Below are 16,249 nucleotides of genomic sequence, written 5' to 3' on the forward strand. Positions count from 1 at the left end.
TCCGTTTTGAACTCAGTGTCCCGACTCCCTGGACTCACGAGTAGTCGATGACCGATTATCGGATAAACGCCCATCGTCATCTGGCCTAGTGTAAGCAACCGTGGAATTTGCGAATTTTGTATTCAATTATAGTTCTCGCACATAACAGATTCTAAATTCTAAACGAAATTATTAACTTACACTGTTTGTCTGCACCATGCGCTCGCACAAAGTTGAGAGAGTAAAATTCTAAATTAATAGAATTGAGCTTGCTTGTGTGAGAATACGACTTTTAAGCCGAAATCATTTCTGTGACATTAATTAAGCTTGTACACACCTCTCACCCTGTTGACTGCGAATCCGCTGCCTCGCACAGCTGTCGACTTTCAAAAGTAAAGAAACCGATCGAGAAGAAGAAGACAGATTATATGTTTATATTTCCAGGTCGAAAATAGAGCTCTTAAAAAAGGCAACCCTGCAGTTCCCTAAAAGTCTAGTCACACTGTGTGGGGTAACCTATCGAGTGAGCCAATAACCCGATTACTCCAAAAAAGTGTTTCCACTTGGTTAACTCCAAATATCGAGTATTGACATCTAGTGTTTGTGTTGACTAGGGATGGTCCTTCAACGATAGGAAATAAATACAAAATATACCGAAATATACAAAAAAATACTCCGAAATACCAAAGACCCTAAAAGTACCCCACTTTTGCCCACATCTAGTTGCCTATACACATCCTATGTAAAAAAAAACAGGGTTATGTCAATAACCCCATAACTCCATAACTCCACCCCAGTGTAAATAGACTATAAATCAGCCCGATCGCTAATAGAGCTGGGATACTATCGATGGCACTATCGATATATCGAATTTTTTCCTTTCTGATTCACCATCGATAGTTTTTTGACGCTATCGATGGTGCTGGGCATTTTTCACATCACTGACATTACAAAATATAAACGAGGTTTGGTTGCGAATTTGGGTAAGAGAAATTGAAAAAATTTAATATTATATCTTTTCTAATAAAAGCTTAACTTAAATTGAACGGTGGTGGTGGCTCTAAGCATGGACAATAGGGCGGATCGATTTGTATGGGGCCTAAAAAAGTGATGAATCGTATAGGGGGAACGTAATCTTTAAAAGATTCTAAGCCATATTGGCGAACATATGGTCTAAAATGACTTTTGACCCCCCCCCCCCAAACGCGAATGAAAAATACAGCTTTTTTTGAGGGAAATATCATAGTAATCAGCTCAGATGTATTACTAAATTTGAAATAAAAATTTGAAATTGATATTCAATAATATATCTGTTTAGACCATTTTAGACCATAAGTATGCTCGCCGATCCTTTAAAGATTACGTTACCCCTATACGATTTTTGGGGTCCCAAATCGACCCACCCTAATGGACAAGTTTGTGAATCTCAAGAGAAAAGGTAATTAAAATAATAAACGCGAATAATGTGCACATTTTGTTATTTTTGCAGAAAAATTTCTGGATAGAATAATTTTGTTTTAATTTTACATGTATCAAAAATAACTTGAATTTTTTATGATCTGTGTTGAAGTTACCTTATAATTTATGTTAATGATAAGGTGGAATAATTTTGATTTTTTTTCCCTTTGTTATTATGTATTTAACTTAAAAGACAAAAAACCTTTATATGGAAACAAATTAAGTAAATATGACCATACTATTGATACTATCGAATTTTTGCTTTGAAAACATCGAAACTATCGAATGACGCGACCATCGATAGTATCCCAGCTCTAATCGCTAAAACAGCACTGCGTCGACTGCGATTTTGGTAAAAATTCTTCACAACATCATCGCTAAGTAGTGATGTAAAAAAACATCGATGCATCGAGCATGTATATATAATACATATAGTTATTTGCAATTACAAATGTATTTAATATAGAATAACAACAAAGACAAGCTTTTGCTGGAAGCACTTTACAAAAATTGACGGAAATAGCGCAAAATGCAACATCTACGCCGAAGTTCTAAAGACTGCGGGTAACACGAGCAACAAGAAGGACCACCTGCGTTCCCTTCATAAAATTGTTTAACATGGGCCTGCAGTACCTGATTCTAGCTTTGCGGCACCATTTTCTATTGCTGAAAGCTTTAGAAATATAGCAAAGTATGGCACCGATGGGGAAAAAACCAAAAAAATCAACGATACCATTTGCCTGGCTTTTGTAGTCTTAATTCCTATTTATTATGTAAAATTGAATTAAGAAAAAAAACGTAATGGGTTGAAAACATCGAAAACATAGATGTTTTGAGCCTATGTTTTACACAACATCGATGTTTCATTTTGCAAACAACGATAAACATCGAGGATAAAACTTAAATTGGAACTTTGTCGACCGAAAAAAGTTGATAACTACGAATTTTAAAAATCCACCATAAATCCAAATTTCCATGGATTTGGTCAATACCCGGCTTGTTTAATTCGGTAGGATGTAAACTTTAAGTTTGTACCCATAATGATTTTTCAACGGATTTATTTCGAGTTTTTACGATAAATACAGCCTAAAAACAGTAGACCAAAAACACTTTTTGATGCTCGTTAAACGGTAAATAATAGCAAAAGCGACGCGTCCATTGTGGAGAAAGGGTCTAAGAGTTTCACTAGTCGAAAAATATTATTCTTTGTGGTATGACCGATGTCTTTAGAGTTTACCCGCAACCCATGTAGCATGGTCTTATTGTAAATCAGCTCGGTTGGAAAACAGCAAAAATATTAATTGGCAACAATACTTAGGTCGGTAGCTTTAAATTTGCTGTTGGCATGATGATATGTACTAATTTTGCATGGCTTTTTTACGCGTTTACTGGACTTTGTACTTGGCGTTTTGCGATTATTTGCACTGAATGCTTGGAACTCGAAAAATTATATCATCGTGACAAGAGATATTTCTATGCATTTTATTAGGGCATGGCCAGCATCCAACATGTGTGTTTTTCCCAGCAAGACCTAGAACACTTTCTAGCACAAAAACATTTTCTTTTTTTTTTTTTTAAGGCTTTGATTTCAACGAATGTTGAAAATGAAGGTTGGTCGCACGACTAGTGCATATGACCAGATACTTTGTCTTGATTTTTGTGTTACACAAACTTAACCTAAAAGTGAATCCACACCACGAGGTCCCTTGCCCTACCCGGCGTGAAATGTGCGTGTTTCTTCAAAGGCCTGTGAATGTGGACTGGCACAAAAACATTATACGCAATACTACCCGTTTTAAAATTTTGTAGGCAATAGTCCAAAATTGCTAAAACATGTTGTATATAAAATTATAGAGTCTTACACACCATTCCCACAGAGCACCATCCACCTTCCCCCACCACTTTGACGGATGTCAACTTTTCTGTTCCAAAAATTTTCCCTGTTAGTCCCCCATCCAAAACTATTGTTCCCCAACCAACCGTTTCTACTCAATATTAATAGCCTCTTCCCATACAGTCGGTTGGGATTTTTGACAAATGTGATATTCGTGTTCCCATAGATGCTATATTTTTGGATTCGTTACGAATTCCCAAGTTAAACTGCGTTTTCCAAAAAGTTCCCCGACGCAAGGATTCTTAGCAAAAGGACCTCAAAGTTCGAAAAATGCTGAAACTGACCAACTTTGCGGAGCTCTCAGAGGCAAATGGATGCATGGCTTGGTTCGAAGTAAAAGTTTTTTAAAAGATACACCCTTTATCTTTCAAACCCCATACATAAAATAATTTTAGGATTTTTTTAAGGCAGAAATAAATTCCAAAAAACATAGTCAAAAAACTGAAAAACATACAGCTGCGGTCAAAATAGTAGCAGTGTTGCCGCCTTGTGTTTTTAAAAGTTTGATGTTGTAATTTTTTCTTATCCAATTAGTCTAATAGTAAAATTATAATCAATACAATATTACCAGGAAAAGATCAATTACAACAACAAACTTTTAAATACACAGGGTGGCAACACTACTACCATTTTGACCGCAGCTGTATACTTTTATGTTTTTTGACTGTTTTTTGGAATTTATTTCTGCCTTAAAAAAAATCCTAAAATTATTTTATGTATAGGGATTGAAAGATAAAGGGTGTATCTTTTAAAAAACTTTTACTTCGAACCAAGCCATGCATCCATTTGCCTCTGAGAGCTCCGCAAAGTTGGTCAATTTCAGCATTTTTCGAACTTTGAGCTCCTTTTGCTAAGAATCCTTGCGTCGCAGAACTCTTTGGAAAACGCAGTTTAACTTGGGAATTCGTAACGAATCCAAAAATATAGCATTCATCGAGGTTAATTTTTGATGCTGCATAGTGTAACCAAAAAACAATGAACTTAAGCATTATTTAATTTTTTCCCGCCATCGATTTGAATTGTTCTCGCAGTATCGTTCCATTTTCCATAGTCATGGCTAGTACTCAACCCAACAAAAAGTCGTCCAAAACAAAAACTTCATATGAAACAAAATTTTTTGACGTTGTTTTTCATATAAAGTTTTTTGTTTTGGACGACTTTTTGTTGGGTTGAGTACTAAGCCTCAAGAGGAAGATGTCAGAGTTGTACCGAAAAAACATCGCCTAACTATCGCATAAAAGAGCCCGTCAAAGTCCGTCAAAATTGGATGGCGAAATTTTCGGAACGGCAAAACCTTACAGAACATCCGTTCAACGGATGGTGGATGGAGAACAAATCAAATCGATGGCGGGAAAAAATTAAATAATGCTACAGCTCATTGTTTTTTGGGTCTTTCTAAATTATTTGTAGTTTGTTATGAGCGGAAAAGCGTTCGCGAGCAGGTTGCTATGTGTGGGCCAAAATGTGCGTACGAAAACAGCAATGTTTGCAGCAAAGTGTCAAAATATATTCTGCACTTCGTAAATATAACTAATATTAATTAAAAGTGTACTTTTTACTCCTATAAAGGCCCAAAGTTGCTATAATTTACCATAAACAGCATAAATTTGGGTTTGTTTACAAATTTTTCATATAAATATTGGCTAGGCAGAGGCGTAGTAAGAGCGGAGTGTGGGGTACGGGAGGTTAGGCTCCCCCCAGTCAGCAATATGTATGCATACTCATTGTAGGATATGTTATAAACGTTCAGATATGTTTTTAAACTATTTTCTTAACCTATTTATTGTATTATTCTACGATAAAATTACGAGAACGCCATTTTACGACAGTTTTCCCGAGCTGAAATCCCCCTTCGTTAATGTTGAGCTGAGCAACTGCTCTTCAGTGAGCTGTTATTGGATGGTAGATGGTGGATGGAGTTCTATGGGAACACGAATTTCACATTTGTCAAAATTCCCAACCGTTTCGCACGGATGGACTCTATTGGAAGAGGCTATTGGACAATTTGCTCATAACTAAGCAACTCATTTGCCGCTAACAACATTCCATATGCTAACGTTGAAGTTGCATTTAGTTTTGAGTTGTAACTCTATCATTTTCAGGACAACTTAATTTGCACGTCGTCGGCCTTTGGTTTCAGCTATGCTTGTGCCCATGGTACAATTATAGAAGATAGTCTGGTCGGCAAATAGCAGTCCGTTAACAATACTCACAACAAGTGCGAGTGAGAGGAGTCTGCGTAGCAAGTGCGAATAAAACGACAATAGAGCTTGTTGTATAACCCTTAGGTGCATGGGGTTTAAATTGTTCACTTATAGTAAAGACAGTTGAAGTTGTTTATAATTTAATTTTTTAATAGTTATATCCGTTACTCGTAGAGTAAAAGGGTATATTGTATTCGTGCAAAAGTATGTAACAGGGAAAAGAAAGCGTTTCCGAGTATATATATTCTTGATTAGGGTCACTAGCCGAGTCGATATAGCCCTGTCCGTCTGTCTGTCTGTCCGTATAAACGGTAAAATCTCGGAAACTACTAAAGCTAGAAGTTTGAGATTCCCCACACATATTCTTGGGCTTCCTACACAGCGCAAGTTTATTTTAGCCGAGCGCCACGCCCCCTCTAACGCCCACTAACGATTTAAAAATGTGTCTGGCGCCCATACCTTTAAAGATTTGCGAGAAGTATAAATGCAATTTTGTTGTGTATATTTATACCTATCGAAATGTAGAAGACATTTTTCAAATCGGAGCATCTTTTTTTTTGTTCGGGTTCTTAATTCTAAAATAAATGCGAATCTTAAAGTAAAATTTCTTAATATGTAAATTAATGTTTACATTTGTTTAAATGTTTAATGTCAATGTTTATTGTTTAAATTTAACTCCATGCACATGCCTTCTACAGAAGTTGCAGAACGTCATTTTTATAGGGTCTTCCCACAGAGCTCCATCCACCATCTACCATTCGTTGAACGGATGGTCCGTAAGGTTTTGCCGTTCCGAAAATTTCCCAGTTAGTCCGCCATCCAATTTTAACGGACTTTGACGGGCTCTTTTATGCGATAGTCAGGCGATGTTTTCTCGGTGCAACTCTGAATTCTTCCTCTTGACTGTGAAAATTGGAACGATGACTGCTAGAACAAATCAAATCGATGGCGGGAAAAAATTAAATAATGCTTCAGTTCATTCTTTTTTGGTTTTTTTTTTCATTATTTGTAGTTTGTTATGAGCGGAAAAGCGTTCGCAAGCAGGTTGCTATGTGTGGGCCAAAATGTAAGCTGTTCTGCGTACGAAAACATCAATGTTTGCAGCAAAGTTTCAGAAAATGTTCTGCACTTCGTAAATATAACTAATATTAATTAAAAGTGTGCTTTGTACTCCTATAAAGTTCCAAAGTTGCTATAAATTACCAAAAAAAGCACAAATTTGGTTTTCTTTACAAATTTTTCATATTAATATTGGCTAGGCAGAGGCGTAGTAAGAGCGGAGTGTGGGGTACGGGAGGTTAGGCTCCCCCCAGTCAGCAATATGTATGCATACTCGTTGTAGGATATGTTATAAACGTTCTGATATGTTTTTAAACTATTTTCTTAATCTATTTATTGTATTATTCTACAATAAAATTAGGAGAACGCAATTTTACGACAGTTTTTCCGAGTTAAAATCCCCCTTCGTTAATGTTGAGCTGAGCAACTGCTCTTCACTCAGCTGTTATTGGATGGTAGATGGTGGATGGAGTTCTGTGGGAACACGAGTTTCACATTCGTCAAAAATCCCAACCGTTTCAAACGGATGGACTCTATGGGAAGAGGCTATTACACATCTGAAAAAAATCGTCCGCACACAACCTACCTTCAATGATTGTACCATGCTTGTGCCGATCCGCGGCACTTTGAACGTGCTTCTGTGTGCAGAGGCTATTAGGGGTAAGCCCCCACTGTGAATATCGATATATTTATATTTTGATATATTTTATACCATTCCTATTACATTGTCAAAGATAATAATGTGTGGAATATTTTGCTCAGTTTTGCAACACGGTGGATTATATGCTTATAATTTTCCAAACGTTTTAAAAGAAATTCTACGAAATCGTGGTCCTGATGTTCAAGACGAAGTAGTTCTAGATTATGATGCTGGACAAATTATTCTGGCCGGCAGTGTATTGTGGCAACAAGGGGAAAGTCTGCGAAAACAACCTGTGGTGGTCGATGACTTCATATTTCTTTTTAATGGAGATATTTACAATTTACCAAAGCCCGAATCTATGTCTGATACATCTTGGATATCGAGCAAAATTTCTGAGTGCCGTTATGAGGAACACAAACTATTGAAGCTACTGAAGGAATGGGAGGGACCACATTGTTTAATTATTTATAACAAACAAAATCAAATACTTTACTTCTCTCGCGACACACTGGGAAGAAATTCGTTAATTATCGAAAGGATATCGAAAGGTCTAAATTTATTGAGCACATCGCACTATTTTGAAAATGAAAAAGTATCATTGGAATTGCCCCCATTGGGCCTTTATCGAGTTAATGTTAATGATCTTACATCATGCGTATTGCATTCGTGGCAGCCGCTAAATGATTATGCTATTCAGCTATTAAGCAAACTTGACCGTGCAGTTGGCTGGAAAACTACTGTGGAAAGTCAGATTGCGCCAGAATGGATGAACAAAAGTAAGCTCACATTTAATTACGATTTCTATAAATTTCCATGTATCGACAGCTATATGGACCTTTATAAAAAACTAATGGATCACCCAGAAATCAATGAGTCATTAGCCAGACTCCATAAACTGCTTTTGGACTCGGTAAGAAATCGCGTTACAAACATGACCCCTCTTTGCCGCCTTTGCTTGAAAAAATGGAATTTTGAAACTAGATGCAGACATGCCAAATTATGTATATTATTTTCGGGTGGCATCGACTGCACTATCCTGGCCTTGCTAGCCAACGAATTTGTACCAGAAAATGAACCGATCGAACTTATTAATGTAGCTTTCGAACGTGTTGAGGGTCAAAATATGTCTGAGAAACTATGGGATGTACCCGATCGAAAAACTTCATTGTTGTCTGTCAATGAATTAAGAAAACTTTGTCCCAAGCGATGCTGGAATCTGCTGGAAGTTAATGTAACCCGCGTGGAATTGGAGCATCATCTTACAACACGTATCAAGCACCTTATATATCCGCTGGAAACAATTTTAGATGAGAGTCTTGGTTGTGCCTTCTGGTTTGCTTCACATTGCGCTAGCTCTTCTGCCAGAGTCGCCCTTATTGGAAGTGGGGCAGATGAATTATTTGGTGGGTATACTCGTCATCGCAACAGCTTCAGGCATTGTATGGACGGCGAGCTAAATCGCCAACTTGCCGTGCAACACGAACTTGAAATAGACTGGCAACGTATACCGGCACGGAATTTAGCCAGAGACGACCGAGTTATTGCAGATAATGGAAAAACAGCTAGATCGCCATTCATCGAGGAAAACGTTGTTAAATTTATTAGATCTTTAGAAGCGAACCAAAAATGTTGCTTTAGTTTCCCTGAAGGTGTCGGTGATAAATTGCTTTTGAGATTGTATGGCTATCAAATCGGGCTACGGGACGTCGTATTGCTAAAGAAGCGGGCTATTCAATTCGGTTCACGAATTGCCAACAAAAAACAAAAGGCTGCCGATCAATCGAATACTCTCAAACTTAAGCTTAAGCTTGAAAAGGCATAATCATAAATAAAAAACCACATTTTTTATTCCCCGTTATTAACTTTTTGATTTTAAAAAATCTTAACCGATGCTCCGATCAAGATGATTATATGATCAACTGTTAATTCTATGGGCCAAATGCGTTACTTTTATTTGTCAAATCTCTAGTTATACCCCAGCAGAGGGTATTATAATTTTGGTCAGAAGTTTGTACCGCAGTGAAGAAGATGTTTCCGACCCCATAAATTATATATATTCTTGATAAGGATCAATAGGGGAGTCGATATCGCCATGTCCGTCTGTATGTCTGTTTCAATACTGTTTGCGAGCTCAGTTTAAAAGATAGCGATTTAAAACTTTCAAAGTCGTCCAAAACATGTGTACGCAGATCAAGTTTAAAAAGCGACCGGATCGAACGTCTATATTGGATAAGTCCCATAGGAACCATCGGATAAACCTTGCAAAAACTAAAGATTTTTCGCGCAGTGTAAAAGCTAATGACATGAATCTTTCCAAATCGTATTTTTTTGTGCTTACCTTGATCCTATAGGTGAAAATAAGGTGAAAAATTTATAAATGTTATTTTTTGAAATATTTTGTTGTTTATTAATTCATGTTTCTATTGTAGACACATTTAAATTCGTGAACTCTGCAAGGGTAGCACTATGGGGCATTTGACCACTTTTGTTGGCCGAAATTAATAACTCGGTCATTTCAAAAGATATTGCCTTGAAACTTTACCAGTCGCCATTTCTTATCCCTACGCATATTATATATGAGAATCATCCGGATCGGAAAACTATATCATATAGCTGTAATAGAAACGATCAAATTAACTTTGCTGTTTTTGGAGATAAATGCACATAACTTAAGAAATAGCAATTATGTAAGTTTTTAAAAAAATATTAACAGTTTCGTAAAAATCGGACGACTATATCCTAAAGTTCTTAAAAAATTGGGCAAAGGAAAGAATTTACTTTACATTTTGACGACTTTTTGTTCAAGTTGTATCGGAACTTTCGTTTTAAAGCCGCTAAAGTCCACTTAAGTTAGTCGATTACAAAGCTAAGTATTTCTACTATATTTTGATAATAATTTAAAGTCACGAAAGTCCTTACTTCCTTAGCCACCAGTGCAAACGATAGGAGTGTGTAAAATTTAAGGTTATGGTCTAAAAAATTAAATTACAGAAAAAGTGGCAATAAGTGGCGATTCTGACCATATACATTTTAACAACAATTAAATAATCTACAAATCCCAATAGTTTCCAGAAGTGGACTCCGCTGGACTCACTTTGTTGCTCCATTTGAAATTTAGTTTTCTTACAAAAATTTACTTGTTAGACCACTCCCTTTAAGACTAATTTGTAAGAAAAAACCGTCTAATTTTTGTCGTCTAACCACAGAAATACTTAGTACATAACACAATCCTTTAAATCCAATCCAAAAAGTTTACTTAGATTGCTTAAAAACTCAAATTTAAAGCACTTTAAAACTACAAGCAAAAAGTCGAAATACAACAGCTCGATAATAGATATAGATATCGAACAGCTTATTTAACAGCTCCTACCTTAACAGAGGCGACCTCTATCGGATTTCTGTAAACGTAACATTGTTTAATGGTCTTTTGTTAACACATCCTCAAACAACATTTCTTGTTTTAACGACTTTTAAAAAATGGGTTTTGGCCAACCAAAGTGGTCAAATGCCCCATAGTGGGTAGGGGAGAGGTCTGCACGTTGAGACGGTCTGTAAGTTGAGACACTCAATTTTCTCAAAACTTATCCACTAAAAAAATTGTTTTTTTTTGTAGTCCTTTTTAGTGACAAAACTTTTGCGGAAAACATTATAAGCCAGGCTCTAGCCTGATTAAAGCTGTGAGAGTCGTGTACCATTTTTCACCAAAAAAGTTTTTGTCTACTTTTTTCAAAATTCCATTTAAAGTTAAGGTAATACCAGAGTTGTGACTAATGCATTAGATTTGTAATGAATTAGCAATTTCATTAGCATTAAAGCAATGTAATGCTAGTGAAATCAGTTTTCATTATCATTAGAAAAAGTAATGATTTTAATGCATTACTTTTGACAAATATAATGCTAATGAAAATTCAATTCATTATTTTTGACAAATATAATGCTAATGAAAATTCAATGCATTACTTTTGACAAATATAATGCTAATGAAAAATATTTCATTACTTTTGAGAAAAAGTAATACCAATGATATTTTTTCATTACAATTAATAACACAGGTCAACAAAATGGACTTTATTAAAAGGTGCAGGCCTATTGGCATTAAAACATGTTAATATAGACGTATATAAGCATATCTGCATACTTAGTTTTCGAGTTTAACGGGTGGTATTTGTGCAATCGCGGTTTGAAAAAAGTAGCAACATTTTATATTTTCATTTAAGATATCTTCGAGGGTCTGTGCTCAGTTGTAATAATACCTATGCCAAAAAAAATACAAGGAAAAATATATGCCCTAAAATATTTTACAGGCATCTAGAGGCGTCTTTCACCGAATTTTTAAGACAAATAAGACCATTGTACGTCGAAGGATGGAATTTATAGAATTTTTTCCGTAAGAACTTAAAAAGTAACAACTATTTTTAAATCCCATTTTACATAAATATCTGACACATTCGTAAAAATGTGCCTTTCAATTTGGTTAGCAGTAGGCGCCGAACATAGACAAATTATATTTTTAAGGGGTTAATATGCCTTAAAAAAAATCCCCACCACAATTTTAAGGCGACGCCACTGTTATCTTTAAAAAGCCTACTGTGTAAAATCACGACACACTCGTTACGTAAGAGTGACTCTAAAATACTTGTTACTTTTCCCATTCTTACGGAAAAAATTCTATAAATTCCATTTTTCGAAGTACAATAGTGGGACTTATCTCAAAAATTCGGGAAAAGACGCATCTAGATGCATGTAAAATATTTTAGGGCACATATTTTTCCTTGTATTTTTTTAAGCCTGTTCACCGCATCAAGTTGGTTGTAAATAGAGGTGAACAAATTACTTCAATGGCTCTTAGGCTTTTATTAACTCAAATAATGATGGAACCTTAAATGCAATTATGTAGAAGGGCATCTAAGCAATTTTTTGGCATAGGTTTTATTACAACTGAGCACAGACCCTCGAAGATATCTTAAATGAAAATATAAAATGTTGCTACTTTTTTCAAACCGCGATTGCACAAATACCACCCGTTAAACTCGAAAACTAAGTATGCAGATATGCTTATATCCGTCTATATTAACACAATTTAATGCCCATAGGGCTGCACCAAAGACACTGTTGGCCTGTGTAATGCTAATGAAAAAATTTGCATTAAAAATTTCATTAAATATTTTTTAACTATACTTTTTTGATAAAGTATTGCAACCGCAAACCATGTCTTCATGCAAATAGGCCTGAAGATTTCGCGATTTCACTTTTATCTTTTTTTGCATTAGTTACGAGTTCATGCTTAACATACAAAACTTCTTAGTGCCAGTACTGAAGAAGTCGCGGTCCATGAAGGAAAATTAGCTTTTAACGTTTTTCGAGCTTAGGACCGCTGTACTATGCAGTTTCCGAAAATTTCTTGGTGGTAGTTCTTCAGAACTCGCGGTCCATGGAGAAAAAATGGATTTTAACGTTTTTTGAGTTATGGACCGCTGTGCCATTGGGGTTGTCTTCAACCAATGTGGCCCGAAGATTTCGCGGATTGATTTCGATTGTTTTTTGGATCGGTTGCTGTTTGTATTCGTAAAAGCAAGTACATTAGTGCTATGCTTAACTTACAACATATTTTGGCGGTTATTCATAAAAAATCAATCACAAGGTACTTATGATTGAAAAATTAAATTCTGTGAAATTCGTGTGCACCACGGCAGATATTTGGTCAACAAAGAAGAGATCCTTTTTTGGATACACATGCCATTGGCTTGATAACAATTTCCAACGTCACTCCGTTGCACTGGCGTGTAGTCGAATGGCTGGAAGCCACACCTTTCACAGAGTCGCTGAGTTCGTACAACGCATAAATGATGACTTTCATCTAAGCAACGAACAAATCGTATGCACTATTACTGATAACGGAAGCAATTTCGTTAAGGCCTTCAAGGAGTTTGGCATCAGTCTTGATAATGAAGGTCAATCAGAAGGTGTAGCAGATTATGACGATGACGTTCCTGAATCACAGGAGATCCCATTGTTTCGGCTGCCAAAACATTATAGGTGTGGTTGCCACACACTTAACCTGTTAGCCACAACGGATTACATGAGCATTATTAAGTCTGACAGCAGAGTGTTCGGGGAGCATGCGAGTGTATTGAAAAGGTGTTCAGCAATATGGAACAAGTGTAACCGCCCAAAAACTGCAGAGTGCATCAAAAGCCTGCTGGGCTGCTCACTTAAAACGCCAGTTGCAACTCGGTGGAACACTCTTTACGACGCCTTTAAGCATGTGTTAAAATTCAAAGACCAGTTTGACGATCTTTTTAAGCTATTAGATGTCACGAAGTTTACTTCTAGTGAAATGGAATATTTGCAAGAGTATTGCAAAATAATGGAGCCTCTGGCTACAGGACTGGATTTCCTTCAAAACGAGAAGACCATGTTATACGGCTATTTCGTCCCAACAATATTGACATTAAAAGTCAAATGGGAAAAAATGAATCTTAATAATGAGTTCAATTTCTTAAATGTAAGAATTGTAGATTTGATAAACGCACTTGAGGGGAGATTCCGTGATATTTTCACAGTATCACCGAAAGTTCATGATGCTTTTGTCGCCGCTATTACATGTCCAGCAATCAAATTTAAGTTTCTTCCTTCAATGAAGAGTACTGCACAAGAATGGACAGATCTTAAATTCAAGGATATGTTCCTAAAACATGCGTCTGCATTTTTCAATGATACTCCCTCTACATCTGTAAGAAGCAAAGGTTTAAGTTTTTTTGATTTTGGAGAAACAACAGAGGGTAAATAAATTTCAAATATTGCATATACACAACTGTATAATACTTTTTTCTTTTTATAGATCTAACATTGCACGAAAGCTCTGTCGTCGTAGAGTTCGGCCGCTATTTGAACGACATGGATGAAGACTTGGAATGCCTAAATCGATATCCTATTATTAAAGCGACTTTTTTCAAATACAACACTCCGTTACCATCGTCTGCTCCTGTAGAGCGTCTTTTCAGTTACGCCGGCATGGTCAATGGGAAGAAAAGACAAAATTTGTCGGATGGCCATTTCGAAAAGCTCGTTGTTTTAAAAGCAAACAATGTCTTTTAAATAATTTTAATAAATAAATAATAACAAATAATTTTTAACATAAGAACCTTTGTAAATCACTTCACAGGTTAGCTACCTAAGTTCGTACAATTGATAGAAATAAACAGTTTTAATTCAGAACTCTCAAGGAATCGCTCTTCCCTGATGAAAACGAATATGAAGAAGACTACAATCAAGACGACAAAAAGATGACCTGAAGCGAAGCCAAGACGGTCATGACGGCCGACTGAGCAAAAACGTGCTTTATCAAACGACGCGACGACGATAAATACTCAATCGAAGAACTATCAAACTTAAACTATATTATGTTTTCTATTAAATAAAGTTTCTCATATTCTATCACTTACAAAATAAAGCCGCACATATATACTTAACAAAATAAAATAGAACATTTTTACTTTTTCCTGGATTCCTGGCAAATCATTTGTATCCTGGCGATTTTGGTTGACAAATTCTTAGGATCTGTCAGATCCAATGATTCCACAATATAGACATTCAATGTAAAACCGCCAAAAGACTATCCTCATTGGATACTTTTCGGCAACTGTGTAGTACAGCGGCCAATACCCCCAAAAAACTTTAAAAACAAATTTTCTTCCATGGACCGCGACTTCTTCAGCACTGTCAAGAAGTTTTGTAAGTTAAGTATGAATGTGTTATAGTTTATAAGTTTAGTATACTAAACTTGTAACTAATGCAAAAAAAAGATACAAATCAAACCGCGAAACCTTCAGGCCTCTATGGATGAAGACAACCCCTAACCAGCAGAGGTGTTCAGTAAAGGGTACACAACAAAGATGGCGATTTCAGTAAAAAAATATTTTCCCATTTTGACCAATCTTTTTCATTGAAAAAATAAATGCACTTGGCGTTGCATTACGACTATTAAGTTCTTGTAAGTCAAGTGCATGTTGTAGTACTGACGTAAAACCTTGCCTTTAAAGTAGCGTCTTATCTTAAAAATGGCTGTATTCAATTGAGATACATATGGTTTGCGGTTGCAATACTTTATCAAAAAAGTATAGTTAAAAAATATTTAATGAAATTTTTAAAGCAAATTTTTTCATTAGCATTATTAATTGTAATGAAAAAATATCATTGGTATTACTTTTTCTCAAAAGTAATGAAATATTTTTCATTAGCATTATATTCGTCAAAAGTAATGCATTGAATTTTCATTAGCATTATATTTGTCAAAAATAATGAATTGAATTTTCATTAGCATTATATTTGTCAAAAGTAATGCATTAAAAGCATTACTTTTTCTAATGATAATGAAAACTGATTTCACTAGCATTACATTTTTTAATGATAATGAAAGGCACAACTCTGGGTAATACTATACATTAGCGGGCTCACCACCGAAATTCGCGAAAAAATTATCCTCGATGGACCGCGATTTCTTAAGAATTTACGTGCAAAAAGAATTTGGCGGTCGGCCATGGTTCTCTTGTAATTGAATTTCAAAGTTCCCGGGTTTGCTATAAAAAACAAGGGTGCTTTTCTCATATTTTCAATCAAAGTAATTAAGTTTTAATGAGTTCCTATAAAATTAATATATTGTTTAAATGAGTTCCTATAAAATGATTTAATTGTTTAAATTAGTTCCTATAAAAAAAAGGTAGAATTTTTTTAAATTAAAAGTTTTAATGAACACTTTTCCGCACCACCATTGAGGTAAAGTTCCAGGTTTTTTCTTTAATAACCTTTTATGGCCTAGATATCTCTCTGCTAAAGTATTCCCGAATAGGAAGTGCGTTTAAAAAAAATTTTAAAAAAAAGTGCGCCGCAGGCAAAAAAAAATTAAGAAAAAATCCCGCGATTTTTTCTTAAATTTTTTTTGCCTGCGGCGCAGTTTTCCTTGTTCAATATTAAGCTAGTAGTTTTAGCTGAATTTGGGTTGGTGTGTCGCTC

The 16,249-nt window shown here is 35.6% G+C and overlaps 1 protein-coding gene and 2 long non-coding RNA genes across 3 annotated transcripts; all 3 read left to right on the plus strand.

Annotated features, from left to right (window-relative positions):
• Positions 1–928: 928 nt before the first annotated feature.
• On the plus strand, positions 929–1,613 carry LOC138912660 (uncharacterized). The gene is made up of 3 exons (XR_011418224.1): positions 929–962; positions 1,010–1,417; positions 1,469–1,613. It is a non-coding gene; the product is annotated as an uncharacterized lncRNA (long non-coding RNA).
• A 61-nt stretch (positions 1,614–1,674) lies between these two features.
• Positions 1,675–2,290, plus strand: LOC138912661 (uncharacterized). Its single transcript, XR_011418225.1, has 2 exons — positions 1,675–1,789; positions 1,904–2,290. It is a non-coding gene; the product is annotated as an uncharacterized lncRNA (long non-coding RNA).
• A 4,994-nt stretch (positions 2,291–7,284) lies between these two features.
• Positions 7,285–9,095, plus strand: LOC138912299 (asparagine synthetase domain-containing protein CG17486). The gene has a single exon (XM_070212604.1). The coding sequence runs from the start codon at positions 7,335–7,337 to the stop codon at positions 9,057–9,059; it is 1,725 nt and encodes a 574-aa protein (XP_070068705.1). The 5' UTR covers positions 7,285–7,334; the 3' UTR covers positions 9,060–9,095.
• Positions 9,096–16,249: the final 7,154 nt, after the last annotated feature.

This window comes from Drosophila takahashii, chromosome 2R (assembly GCF_030179915.1).
Source record: "Drosophila takahashii strain IR98-3 E-12201 chromosome 2R, DtakHiC1v2, whole genome shotgun sequence".
In the NCBI taxonomy this organism is placed as follows: domain Eukaryota; kingdom Metazoa; phylum Arthropoda; class Insecta; order Diptera; family Drosophilidae; genus Drosophila; species Drosophila takahashii.

Coding starts and splice junctions, on each gene's coding strand:
- LOC138912299 (XM_070212604.1), top strand. CDS start 7,335: ATGTGTGGAATATTTTGCTCAGTTTTGCAACACGGTGGATTATATGCT.